The 14,244-nt window shown below is 41.7% G+C and overlaps 1 protein-coding gene across 1 annotated transcript; it reads right to left on the minus strand.

The window, feature by feature from the left end:
• Positions 1-6,231: 6,231 nt before the first annotated feature.
• Positions 6,232-10,515, minus strand: LOC121837493. Its single transcript, XM_042293088.1, has 7 exons — positions 10,348-10,515; positions 9,523-9,674; positions 8,522-8,666; positions 7,590-7,733; positions 7,162-7,296; positions 6,917-7,084; positions 6,232-6,569 (listed from the first exon to the last, which is right to left on the minus strand). Exons 1-7 carry the CDS (start codon positions 10,513-10,515, stop codon positions 6,273-6,275), a joined length of 1,209 nt encoding a protein of 402 aa, XP_042149022.1. The 3' UTR covers positions 6,232-6,272.
• Positions 10,516-14,244: the final 3,729 nt, after the last annotated feature.

A 14,244-nucleotide genomic window follows, 5' to 3' on the forward strand; every position in this document is an offset into this window, starting at 1 on the left:
CCAACCTGCTTATTCTCTTTTTCTGTCCTACGTTAAGTACAGAAAAAATGTCCTTGAAACTTGAAACGCCGGAAAGATCGCGCCTTCTGTAGTACAGCCGCTTTTTACAGCGAAGCTGTTAAGGGCTAATTTTCCCACTATCGTGCCCGGTACCAAACAAATGTCGACAAAAAACTACACAAAACTCTGAACAGCTACCCTCCATCTATGAGCGACGGTGGCAACCAGACAAATAGTCTGGTAGCTGATTGTCTGGTTTCCTTTTTAAAGAGAAAATACCTTGCTTTCTCTGTTTTTTTTTGTAAAATCACAGTTGTGCCAGTGTCGCTTATCAATTTCATTCTTTTTTATAACTACTTTGGGCCCTGACCTGATTTGATAACACGAATTAAAATGACACCGCCCCGCCAAGGTTATGCCATTTTAAATAGAACAAGAATACAAGTACACTGTTATTCCCGTTGCCCATATAACCCAGGAATTAACCGAGTTCAACTTGTTTCTAAAAATAATAAGTTAATTTGGTACTTCTTGCTTTCCTGACGATGTTTTCTACAACACTCGGAGAAAATACTTGTCTTTTAATGACGATATATATATTTTTTTTTTTTTTTTTGAAGACGAGAATCCCGGGTTTATAGCTTTATATTTGGAAGTTGCTACACTCTTAGTTAGATCCTGGCTAAAATGCACGCATATAGGCAGGAAAGCGGGTCAAAATTTCGCCGCTTACAAGCAGTTGGTTTAGGTGTCTCAACTTATGCGGCCCGTTGTTATGAGGCCCAGATTCAAGCGGCCCGTTCTCACGCGGATCAGGTATGCGGCCTGAATTTACCAGGCCCTCTGACATGTGTGACAATTCATGCGGTATTTGAGATCAAAATTTACCTGGCTATAAGCGGCCTACGATTATGCGGCCTAAAATTTAGGCTGCGGCAAAATAATGCTACAACGCCATTTTTGCGCCATTCTCCGCGTACTTGGGGGCATAGACAGCCGGCATGATGCTCCGACTAGTTGTTTCTGGACCTGGAACACAAGTTTCAGCAACACAACATACGTCACATGAGGGGAATCGAACCCGCGCCCGCGAAGTGAAATCAGACACCATAGCCACTACGCCACAACCGCACACATACAATGCTCGTGTTGTCGTATGCTTATATACACAAGAATTGCTTGCTAAACTCGTTGACCGATGGGGGAAATGGGAGAAATCTTGCAGGAGTGGTGTTGCGAAAAAGCATTATAAGAGTAACCAGACATTGAAAGAGTGACAAAAGCATAGTTTTGCAAAATATAAACCGTTTTCTGGCACGCTAGAAGAAACAACCGCGGAATCGGAACGTGACCCAACGCACAAACCACCTTCTTCTGCGGGCTATTCGGATAACTGTAGATATATAATTGGTTGTGCACGGGCGCCCTTCCCTTGGCGAGCGACACAAGGACGTTTTCGTCGTATACCTTTGTTGCTGCTCCAGAAACGTATATGGTATATTACCAGCCTTCAAAATGTGAGCTTATTAAATACCCGAGTGTAACATGCTATAGAGCCAAATAGCTAGCGCCCTTAAGTATGCGATGTCTAACGCCTGTAGCGTTAGGCACATGCAGGATTATCGGGAACGTGATTTTTCAATTTCTGCTAACAGCATCAATAGTTTCATTAAAAAGTGTCAGGAATTATGCATTCCACTCTAAAAAAAGCCCGTGCCTCTACTTTCCCGCACAACACTGGGAGAGCCAATCAACTTACGGAGGCAGCTCAGCGAATGACAATGCCGAAACATATGTTTACACCAAAGAAGGCAGTTCGAGTTGTGACATTAAGCAACGCAAGAGTGACGTTTTGCATTGCTTAATGTCACAACTCAGACTGCGTTTTTTTTGGTCTAAACATATGTTTCGGCATTGTCACTCGCTGAGCAGCCTCCGTAAGATGTGGTGATTGGCTCTCCGAGTGTCGTGCGTGAAAGTAGACGCACAAACTTTTTTTAGTGTATTAGCTTCCATTACAAAAAAAAAAAAAAAGAACAGCTGATTTTAAGACATAACTGTTTTCCTCTAAGCGGCACGCCCATCATATTCAATTTTTCTTTCAAGCGCAATAAAGTATTTGCTTAATTGAAGCTTTGGTTTGGGCTAATTGGTTCATCAAGATCTAAAAAAATTAAAAAGGGCAAAAAAAAAAAAAAAAGAGTAAGGACGAGACACGCACAACACGGACTGGCACTATCTTTCAACTGATTTAATAAAGTCAGTCAAACCCAGCGCGCATCTGTGAAGTCTTGTCTATCACGCTAACCTTTCGTGATAAAAGCATCCCATACACAAGAGACTATAGCGCTGGGTTTGACAGGCTTCAATAAATCCGTTGAAAGTTAGCACCAGTTCGTGGTGTATGTCTCTTCTCCGTCATTTTTTTTTCATTTTTTGCTTTTAAGTTGTTTAGAGCAATAAAGTATTAAGTTAAGTAATTGTTAGCGCAGCCCACACAGTCTGTTGAAGGGTGTATAATCCATTTATTGAAATTCAAACGAACGAACACATTAAGAACTCACACTACTATCACAGTTAGCCCTTTTTCGTTGTACGAAGCATGGAATAGCTGTACCAAGCACTTTTCAACAAAAAATACAGTGAGATCAAGATTCTGCATTCCTAAGAATATTTATTACTGTTAAACACAGTACTTATTACTCTTTTTACTGAAATAAATGTGACCGAATGTAGGTAAGTTACGCAAGTCACACAAACTGTATTACAGTATTAACTAAAAAAAAAGAGATCAGGAGCTGCTGTATTCAGTTTCTTACTGGAAAATATCACAGCATCACTATCCCCTTACAAAAAAATTGAGCGAGGGAGTATCCAATTCGTATACAAAATTGTGGATTCATTTAATCGATTACTTATTGAACGTGTATCCAAATTTTTATCGCGTTTCTTGAGCTAATTGGCCGACCACTGGGTTTCGAAAAGCTGTACACTAAAGTGTCTAAAATTCAGATGGAATGCCTGTAGACTTTCTATCCAATGTTAAGACATCTTAGTGTATACCTTTTGTATTGAAACTGACGTGCCAATTAAATAAAGAAAGTCGTTAAAAATGGAGATACATTGTGGATAGCAAATACTGCTAGAATGTCTGTAGATCTTCTATTCAAAGTTCAGACACTTCAGTCTACAGCTTTTTGATCCCGAGTGGTCGGCCAATTAGCTCAAGAAACGCGATAAAAAGGTGGATACATTGTGAATAGAAAAGGTTTGCTAGAACTCCTGTAGACTTTTATTCTGGAAATTTCAGACATTTAATCCTATATAGTTTGTATCCAAAGCGGCCGGCCCCGGCTGATGTCGTCCTCCGTGTCCACCGCAGCCATCTTTAGGTTGTACTCCAGAAACATGTCATCTGGGAGAGCACAACGTAAAACCGCGCAGAGCATTGCACAGAAGGAGTCCTCGCTCACCCCCAACTCCTTGAGTCCTCGCGAGCGTCTAGGTTGTCATACTAACGTCTGAGGCCTTTAGGGTTCCGTGACGACGACACATGAGGAATATCCATTAGGCCCTCCATGTGGACTTGGATGAGTGCTTCCTGGCTTCCGAAAGTCTTCCGCAAGAGGTCCACGGCGTCGGAGCACCACTGTGTGGTGGGCTGTGAAGCCGGCAATGGCAGCTGTTCAATCGCCACTCAGCGCTGATCGCAGGTAGTTGAACCTTTCCGCCGGCGATAGGTCCGAGTTCAGATGGGTGGCGTTCTCGAACTGTTCCCCAGAAGGGCTGCCATTTCTTCCGTTGACGGTTGAATTTCAGAAGTTCAAATTTTGGGAGTTTGATACTCGACTTCGCTGCAGCGTTGCCGATCTGTTAGTGCTTCCAATCAGGTTACTCTCGTTGGCTGGATTGTCGCGTTCCGCACTGCATCTTAGCTGGCTTTTCATCTTCGTCATGAAGTGTCACGATCTTGTCCGCATATTCGAGGACGTGGGTGAATTCGAGGTCTCCGTCTTACTCCGAAATGAGTGGTTCGATGGTGGCGTCGGCGATGCTGCGTTCGCCCTGCACCAGGATCAGTCGTTCGATGAGTAGCTTTAGGTCCTCGCTGTTGGGTTGCGCAGACTGCGGCAACGCCTCAACGTCGTTCTCTAGCCGCGTCACTTGTGACCGAACCGCCTTGCGCTTTTTCTTGTGAACTTCCGTGCTGTCGTTCTAGCAGAAGGAAGAATCACTCACTTTTCTTTAGGCGTTCCAAGTGTTCACAGCGCTGTAATCTCGGGTTTCCAGCATCAAGTTTTCTGTTACAGCGGTTTTCTCTTGCTGGCAGATGAGGCGCTACTTGAGTACAACAACAACACTTTTTTTAACTCCGCTGCGAACAGCTTTCGTTCAATAGTCAAAATGTCGTGCGCAGAGACTCGCTTGCGTTCGCGTTCTGGCCGTCGTCTCATTGTCCTTCTTTTCCTCGCCTCCCTCTTCGAAAGAGAGGAGGACCCGAACCGCCAGAGGCAACGCGGGGGAAGATGCGCCCATTTGTTCCTCCAAACCGGTTCCAAACCGGGACGGTCACGCACGGCGCTGTAGAAGTCACCGTATGAAAGGACGCTCTTGTCTCCACGAGGGAGTTCGTCCCGAATCTGGGATTCTTCTAGTAAACGTTACAACACAGTGTTTTTTGTTGTTGATTTTTTTAGCTGCACGAAGTTTTTAAATAAAGGGGGAAAAGTAATATGAATGCGGTTTTCGATGCGTGTTTGTATGGCTTGACGGACACTAGGTGGGAATATAACCATCGCTATTATCGGACGAATCAACTAAAAACTAAACTTCGGTATTTAACTTTTTAATTACTATAATTAGGATATATGTTTTTATTGCAAACTTTGAGGCGGTCATATGCCAAGACTTTCATTTTGTGTAATTCGAATAACCAGCGTGTGTTCCGCGATATTCATCTCCGATTTTTGCACTTTTATCCGACTAATGTAGCGAAGGTTTCCAGGAGGTGAGCAGAAAAAAAAAAGTCAGATTATGTAGAAAATTCGGGAGCAGATATTTCGGAACACGGAAAAGACAAAAACCTAAAAATATAAAAAAAGAAAAAAATCTATAATGGCCAAAAGAATAGAATGATTGCACTTCCATAACAGCGTCCACCCTGGTCTTGTCCAAAGCAGGCTTTCCGGCCCCATCGTTTGGACGTTGCTCTTTACACAGTAGAGTGGTTCTATATGGTCTCAATGTAAGCTTGAATCTTGTTCATTCGGCTAAAAAGCACATAGTTCTGCCCATTGTGTATTTATAATTTCTTTGTTCATAGAAAGTGAAAAGAAGCTCACTTTTTTATGCATTACAGATATGTCAAGTTATTTAGCTTTATAGACCACTGATGTTAATAAAAAGTATATAAGAATGAGGAATAAAACATTAATCTAAATTTGACACATAAGGGAACAACAGCAGTGTATAGGCTTTTGTCTCAACAAAGGCTATACAAAGTCTCAACACTACCATTAATAGAAAGTATATAAAAAGTGGGTTATAAAAATTAATCCAATCTCAATACATATTTTAACAACTGGAGTGTATAGGCTTTCGTATCAACAATGGCTATACAAACTCTGAAGACTACCATTGATAAAAAGTATATAAACAGCGGGCGATAAAAATCAATTCAATTTTGATACACATTGTAACAACTGCAGTGTACAGACTTTTACCTCAACAAAGTCTATACAAAGTCTGAACAATACCATTGATAAAAAGTATATGCAAAGCGGGCGGTAATAATGAATCCAATCTCGATAAAAAGTTTAACCACTGCAGTGTATAGACCCGTGTCTGAAAAAGGTGTATACAGAATGTATACAAGTACGTTGTTAGAAAGTGGGTAGGGAAGAAAGTCGCAAGGATCGTTAAGAAGTCGCAAAGATTTCAATAGACTGGGCAACTTTTTTTTTGTAAGGGTCTGCGTCTTGCGCTAGCTTTCAGCAATCCGAACACATCTACTTGTGCCCATTACTGTATAATAAATACAAACATTGCAACATGTTATCACATACCACTGGGATCCGCGAAGAATGGCACAAGCATACTTTGATTTGTACGTCATCAGGCTGTTACATTAATCGTGCATTTGCAAAAAACTACTCTTTTTTATGCACTTGCGTTGTAAGATGAACGAGTACTTTCTTACGTTAAAGCCAGGGATATTCTTTCTCTGTGAAATAACACCTGCAGTGACTTTGCCGCAGTAAACATATGTACATTTACGTAACCTTCATGCTCTCGAGAATCTTTACGAGCTTGCTGTTAGCCCAGCAGCGGGGAAATTTTTCACCATTGCTTATCGCACTTTGCACGAGCCCCAACGTTTGCGCAAATGCCGAGGGGTATGTTATGTCCTTGACATAATACACCGTTAGGCAAAGGAGTAGAGCCTTCTCCAAAGTAGCGTCATTTAGCTCGATGATTTCGCCAGGCCCTCCACAAGAGACGATTTTTGTCGATATGCCCCAGAAGATCCTTGGGCCAGGAGATGCTGTGTCCTCAGCGGAGACGTCGCTCTGAAAAGGTGTTTCCTTTTTCAGAAAAACGCTACACATTATACATATATAACATTGTACAACACTTTCCTCGGACACCTATTTAGGTTTCACTGGTACGCCTGTACAATGGTATTGTAGTGCAGTTCCAAAAAAATTAACTTAAGCTGTCTGTGCCCTTGGCCTGTCCAGCTAGTTCCCAGTGCTAAGATGGTGAAAGCATCCAAAAACCAAGAAATTTGCAGAAAAAATTTACAGCTGCTTTATACAAATCAAGTGGAACCTTTTAAACTACATAAATAATAGCCAATGACAACAAATGTCTTTTGATTTGTTTGCACAAATATCTCGCTCACCAACCAGCTTACCAATGTTATGAGTGCACATTTAGCATGTCTTCCCCTAAGGTAATCGTCGATCTCGGCAAAGTCCATCTGCCGGTTACAGATAGTAGATACCAGTTGCTTAACCTTCGATAGTCTCTGCAAAAGATTAGCCACGTTGTCGCCAAACCTTAGCTCTGCCTCTAGAGTCATCTGCAATTAGAAAGTACATTGTGTGAATCAGTGCAACATCATTTGGAACAGCATGCACTATTATCCAAGATACTCACAATATCTTCATTAAGAAAGTAGCACGGCAGACAAGCCACAGGACTGGTCTTGCGTTCCCCGAGCGTGGCATGCAGCAGCAAAAACAGCCTTTCTTTGTTGAATGGACCAGCTGGACCAAGAGCTTTACTAAGTGCCTAAAGAAATAAATTATTATTAGTGTTCTTTCACCTTTCCAGAAAATAAGTGTCTCAAGACTCACAAGTGTCTTTCAACTACTTGCAGTTAAGGCTACTGCTTAGTGTGCTTCTATGCCGTGTGGCCAGGAAAAGAACGCCCGACATAAAGCTACAGATACATGGGCCGATGTAGTGTGTTGCACCACCAGTGTCGTAGAACATGCTGCTTTACGCCTACATTTTTTCACGGTGGGGAGTAAGCATATCGAGTGTAGCTACATGATGTGCACAGTTTTTAATACACAACTTGCTGTCAGCTCGTTTGATGCAGATTCAGCATCCAGTTCTGGTGGCACAACTGCATTCTGAACCACAGGAGTCTTAGCAGCCTCTCTAGCTGCCCACCTGTGAGCCCTGTGCCGTCTTGCCTCAGACAGTTTGGTCATGAACACACTCTGAAAATTTTATAAAAGGAAATTGCACAAATCACCGTAATAATCATTTAACAGAGTGTGAGTTGGCTGGCTTAAATAGCAAGATCCATTGAATGAACACTTTAAGGAAGAGTATATTGAATGAAACAACAATTTATAATTCAGGACTTAAATCTATAGACCATTTTAAGGAAATGTTTGATTCCTGAATTACTTCAATGTAGACTATTTTTTTGCACAATATTATTTGTTTTGTGGAACCAGCTGAACTTAACAGAAATATAGAGCGATTGGGTGTCTTTTCTCCTATCTCTATATTTCTGTAAGTTCCCAGCTGGTTAAACAAAACTAAATATGTACGGCCAACTAGCTCAGGTGATCCCCTCGCAAATATATACCTGACTAGTGGAGAACATTGAAAGGTATCATAAAAGGGGTGTCCATAAAATGGTGGAACAGGGAAAGGGGAAGCTTGTGACTCTTGCTTACATCGTGGTATGTGAATCGAGCATACCAGAATTCGTCCCACAGAATGTCACGGGCGTCACGAGTGCCAATCACTTGGCTGTGATTTGGGGCTCCTCTTCCAAGCAGACAGGAAGGTAGGCGTTGAACGCAACGCTGCTTCATTAGGGGCAGGGTGCATGACGTCATATGGGGCAAAACCGCCATATGCTGAAAAAACTGCCCCGACCCATTGCGCTAAAGTTACAAGCTTTTCTTTTTTTTATTGCGTGCCTGATGCTATTATTTCAGGGTCCCTTAACACCTTTGAATATTTTTCACTTGGAAACTGCTATTGAAGTTACCTTCGGTGACTTAGTTCGCCCTTTCTTGTCTTTTCGGGCCTCCTCCCAGAGCATGTTTGGGTAAGTTGATGCGAGTGACTCTCCTAATGCAAAGTACTTCCATCGCCGCATGGCACAATTCCCATCTTGAATTAGTTTATTCTCGCTGAAAAATAATTGAGACAGAAGCCTTATTAGCATAACACTCTACCATGTTCTTCTGGCCAGGAGCAATACGATTCTGCCATCTTCTTGGTGAGGACCAACAGAAATAGAAGATATAGGAAAGGGCTGTGTTCAATATCTAAACACAATGAATTGGCTTTAAGAGATGTCCAAGATGACTGGATTGATTTTGACCTCCTGGGGACAATTATTTGAACTTTAACACACAGGGATCTTTGAGCTTTGCTGCCATCAGTATAGAATACACTGTACATCCCCTCTGAATGTTGCCCATGCAAACATCGAGGCAAAGAAAGAAAGCTAGCACAAAACAAATGCTTGAAATTCCACTGCTATAAAGGGCATGTGAAGCTGTACAGTAAAATAAACAAGCCCTCTTTGAAATAAGTAAAGAGTCTTTTGCAATAGAACTCATGAAGTGGAATAAATAAGAAGCATAGAACAGAACAAGCTGAGCCATATTTTTGGTATATTCCGTAAAATACTGAGCAAGTGCCCACTCAAAATTTGAAGATAATCACGAAAAAAAGGGGAAGGGCACATGTGAAGTCATCAATTTTATATATATATGTACTGTGCATATTTTTTTTCATGTGTAATATTTTGGGGGTAGGCACTTAGTGCGGATGCACGGTATTCTACGGTTGGTAAGAGCAGAGCATCCTTATATGGTGAGCTGTACCGCATTCTGCCTTACTGTTCATTACCAGTCTTCGTAAACAGCGCCACTTCTAAAAATAAATTTATCTTCCAAACTGGCAGATCTGCTTGAATATATGAACAGCCCTTACTATTTTTTTAATAAGGATATTATCGTGTTTAATTTTAATACTTACTTAAGAAAATGAATGAGCTCGTGGCGGAGCTGCTTGGAGCATTGACGGTGGTCTTTTTCGCTGATATCCAATCCTTTCAGTAATGGCTGAACCACTGATGAGAACTGGGGCAGCAGATTATCAGAAGACCAGTGCATACTTGGAAGAGTTCTCTATATGAAGAAACAAAATATGAAAGTCCTAATTGTCAATTTATGTACAATAAAAATATAAGATTTAAAAAAGAACAGCAATTCACCAGTACCTTATTGTGCGTTTCCAAAAAACCGAAGTGACTTAAGACAGACGGTAATGATGCAAATTTATTATAAAACCATGTAGAAATGTGATAAAGAGACATGTCACAACAGGAGGACCAGTACCAACTAACAGCTTCACACAATCAGGTATTCTCTGACAACAGCCTGCTTTTAAAACTTGCCTGCATAAAACTATACTGCATTTTTCTTTATCTTCAAGAAACAAATTAGGGACCTACAATAGTGCATTCGCGAGAACAACAAGCATAATGTGATTGCATGTGAAAGCATTCTTCGCAGCTCATCACACAATAATACCGCTATGTACAAGTAATTGCCCCTGAATACACACCCTAAGTTCTCTTTTGTGAACTGGTAATGGAGGGGTACCTTTTCTTACTAAACCATCGGTAAGTAGGAAGACCAGTTACCACACTGCTTCTATGTGGGAGCAAGATGAAATACATTGAGGAATGTGATAAACGCTTCCTTCTTTGGAGTACCAAAAAACAGGCCATGGAAGAAGCAAACTTTCGGGTGTAAATATGGTCTCATGAAGAGTATCACTTCCAACAAAAATATTTGCCTTTTCCATATAGGAAGTTGTGGTCTGGAGCTGGCACTTCAAGAAGACCTGACCTTCAAACGAAACTATGTCGCGTATCTTGCAAAAGCAGGGTGCTTCACTGGCAGCTCCAATGACAACAACATCGTCTACCCTAAGTAACACATTTTTAACAAGGACCTTTGGCATAGCAAGAGCAGTCTTTCCTATGCCACATTCAGGCAGTCCAGCACTACAAAAGCTTTGAGTAAGAGTGTAAGGCACACCAGCAATCGAAGGTAGCTTTGTAGTCGCATGTCCAGTTTTGGGACTCCCATCAGAATTCCAAAGAGCGTGAGACATGTTAGTTTGGAGAAATTCACTGACCGAAAATGGTATGTTCTTAAAATTAAACATCTTTTTCGATTTTGGAACAGCATTTTTGGCCTCCATACGCATGGTCCAGTGATGCCGCCCCGGTCCATGAGTTTTTATCTGTTCAACCACGTGAAGCACATGTGGAGCTTAGGAAAGACTGCACTTTTCCCATAACACAACAAATGTTTCGTGGTGGTTGGCAACCAATTCTTCAAGGTCTCCAACTGCCTCTGCAGTCAAAACTGGAGACAAAACCAACTGTGTAATCTGGGCTAACCGAACGAGACTTTTTAGAAGTGGAGAATTTTCAGGGAGGTAGCCGTCAAGGATCAAAGGGATGTGAAGGATCAACACAAGGGATGCACTCGCTGAAGTAACCACTTTTAAATCAGATTCGAACAGTCTTGGCTTGTCACTTCTACTGACTGCACGATGAAACTTAAAATTGGAGATTGCGTCGTTCAATTCCTTGAGTGAAAACCAATGCCTTTCCCTCACTGCAATGTTAAGAAAAAGAGAAATTTCTTTCGGTATAATACCTTCCAGCAGTATGTGCATCGGATCATACAAAATGTCTTTGGTCAAGAGAAAAAAAGGAAACAAGGTCAGAACGGACTCTCCATTGATGCCAAATTCCTTTGAAAGCTGCTTTCGCTCTGCAACACAAGTACTTTCTTTAAGCCTCTGCACCTGTGCCTTGACTTCACTCTCCGACCTAAGAACACATTGTCCATGGTGAGTGTACTGTACATAGTCTGCTGTTGGTACAAGACAAGTACGGCATGAGCGGAACACTGTTGGGCTAAACGATTCTTTAAAACCTGCCAAAGAGTGAGTAGCAAGAGCGTCTCCTGTGAAGGTCATTACAGCACCAAAAAACCTTTCTGGTCCTTTGTCTGTGACAAAAACTAACCCTTCATCGGCCAGCGCTCTCAACACTTCTATAAAATCTTCAAGAAACTTCAGCCGTGCATCATACTTCTTCAAATTTGCTGTGTGACCAGTTCCCAACAAGAAGATATTACTCAGCTTGGAGCGTTCATGAGGAGGCAAGTTCAACAGTGTCACATAAAAAATACCAAGTTTACCTAGGTTACCTCTCTTTGTGCCGATAGGGTTTGCAAGTTCAATATCATCGTAGTATAAATTCAGTAAGATGATATTTTTCTGATGCTTTTCAAAAATGGGATGTGAATGAAACCTCGCTCCATCCCAAAAATCCCCTAAGACAGAATCATTTTGAGGTCTGCATGGATTTCTCGCATAGGCAACAATCTCTGGATGACTCAGAAGGTTTTGAAGAAGATCTGATAGCTTTATAATACAGGCTTTTGCATTCCCTAAGAGTTTCACTTGAGTAGGAGGCACAAAGACACCTGTATTTTGATAGTGCCGCTTTCGAAGGCGGTCAGTTTTTATGTGTTCGGTGTTAATAGGCACTCCAGCTTTCGCGAACATTTCATGAACTCTCTCAACAACAACGTCGATGACTGTCTTGTGACACCTGTGCTGTCCTTCCAGGCACCTGCACAGACTTGACAGCCTATCAGCTATAGTAGAACTTTGTGTGGCATCCTGCCCTTCAGGACAACTAAGTTCTAAAAGATTTCCATCATCCATTTTGTAGCTACAGTTAGCACTCGAGAAAGCTGAAGTTTTCTTTTTGCATATCTTGAAATGTTCTTTGTAATGCTTCAAAAATGCAAATGTGCAGCTGCACTTACTACACACAAAGACACTACTAGTGCCACGATGAAAAGTCGTCATGTGTCTGGCAAATGAAGTGTACGCTTCACAAAAAAAGTTATATTGAGAGCATACATGCTGTCCTTCCAAGCTGGCTGGCGTCCTGGTCCCGTCTGCAGTGTCACTTCGGCTCTGAGCGGCTTCCATGTTCGCAGTGTCACTTGGGCTCAGGGTGACTTCCATGTTATCGTCCCCGTCGGTTGTTTCCACTGTATGATCTTCAGCATTGTTGACAGAGGCACAAAACAAAAACAGCAGTGTTAAACATGTCAGCAAACTGGCCAAGCCTGAGACCAAGGGCTCTTTAAGTATATAACTCAAGTATTATAACTGTTCTAATTGCACTCATTATGAACCTATCACCTGTGTATTGCGAGTTCCAGTGGCCTTCACTTGAATGGAAAGCATGTTATTTACACTAACTGCCTTGTTGCTTTCTTCAAAATGTACTCTGCACAAAGAGTTGCTTTTTTAGATCTTGGTTTAGGGCAACCATACATGACTGATAAATGACTGTAGCATACATACATGACAGTGGGAATAATAATATTTGAGACATGTCGGAGTTTTGATGTCGTTACGAACTTCTGTAAAAAATATGTGCTTATAGCTATAAAAAGGCGGCTTTTTTAAAATAACCTTTCAGACGTAACTCATGCAGTGTTGAATGTTCCATGCCAGTGCAATTAATGCAGGGGTACAGGCAAGCTGGATAAGAATAAACGATAAATTATCCCCGGAGAAGGGGAACGAGGGGACAAAGGACAAATGCAAAATCTCCAACAGCAGCTAGGTGACTGGTGTGCAGCTGAAGAAATCCGCCTGGTCCTGGTTTCAAACCAGGGACCTCTCCATTTCCAGTGGAGCCCTAAGACGTCAGTAGAGCAAACGGGTTTCAACAACTCCCACCAGCATTACGACCGGCAAGTGTGAGGCCTACATTAAGGTTAAGATGTTGATGCAATTAATACAGGGGTGCAGGCAAGCTGGATAATAATACACAAATGTTTCGAGCCTTCTCGGTTCATGACTTCTTTGTGCAGGAACATATAAATTTATTAACTAGCTCATCTTAACATTTTAGTCCCCCTTTATATTTACAACTATAATTGCAAGATGAAGGCCCTTTACTGACTGTCCTGAAAGCCTGTTAAGAGAGGTTCCAATTGCTATCCCTAGGAGTGTTCATCTTTTTTATGCTTAACTAATGTGTGCACTGTGCCAATGCTGTTTATGAATTTATGTACATACATGATTTCGTTGTTCAACAGCTGAAGTTAACAGTACAATCAAGGGAATCCTGCCCGTGTCATCAAGGCGACAGTTGTTGCCTTAATGACTTTTTAACCACGTGAACAGGAAGTTGATTCAGTTATTGCAAAACAACTGTGTTTACCACAACATATGCATGTTGGTACTCACCAAGCAGAATTTCAGCAGCAGTGCAGGTGCTGTTGTTCATGACCTCAGAGGTACTGATGATGGCACCTTGCGAAGTAGACCCTTGCATGTTGTCAGACAGATCGCATGACTCGCCTTCAAATATACCTGCAAACAGAGCAAATAATCAAGCTGCATGAAGTCAGAAATGTCATTGTTGATGTCGTATAGTCATAAATACTGTCAATGTCTACAATTATGCTGTCCTCACGTGGTCTTTTTATCTATATGGCAGCAAAAATGACACTTTCATAACTTCAATTTATGGAACTGGTATGAATCTGGCATCACACGAGAACATCAAATGTTTTTACTGGCAGTATTAGCTTCCTGGTCAGCAGCTGGCATTAAACATTTGTTTAAATTTCCAAGCCC

The sequence above is a fragment of the Ixodes scapularis genome, unplaced genomic scaffold (assembly GCF_016920785.2).
Source record: "Ixodes scapularis isolate PalLabHiFi unplaced genomic scaffold, ASM1692078v2 PGA_scaffold44__24_contigs__length_19508400, whole genome shotgun sequence".
NCBI lineage: Eukaryota > Metazoa > Arthropoda > Arachnida > Ixodida > Ixodidae > Ixodes > Ixodes scapularis.

Coding starts and splice junctions, on each gene's coding strand:
- LOC121837493 (XM_042293088.1), bottom strand. CDS start 10,515: ATGCCAAAGGTCCTTGTTAAAAATGTGTTACTTAGGGTAGACGATGTT. Junction 9,675..10,347: donor CAACTTCCTATATGGAAAAG/GCAAATATTTTT, acceptor TTCTTCATATAG/AGAACTCTTCCAAGTATGCA. Junction 8,667..9,522: donor GAGCTCATTCATTTTCTTAA/GTAAGTATTAAA, acceptor ATTATTTTTCAG/CGAGAATAAACTAATTCAAG.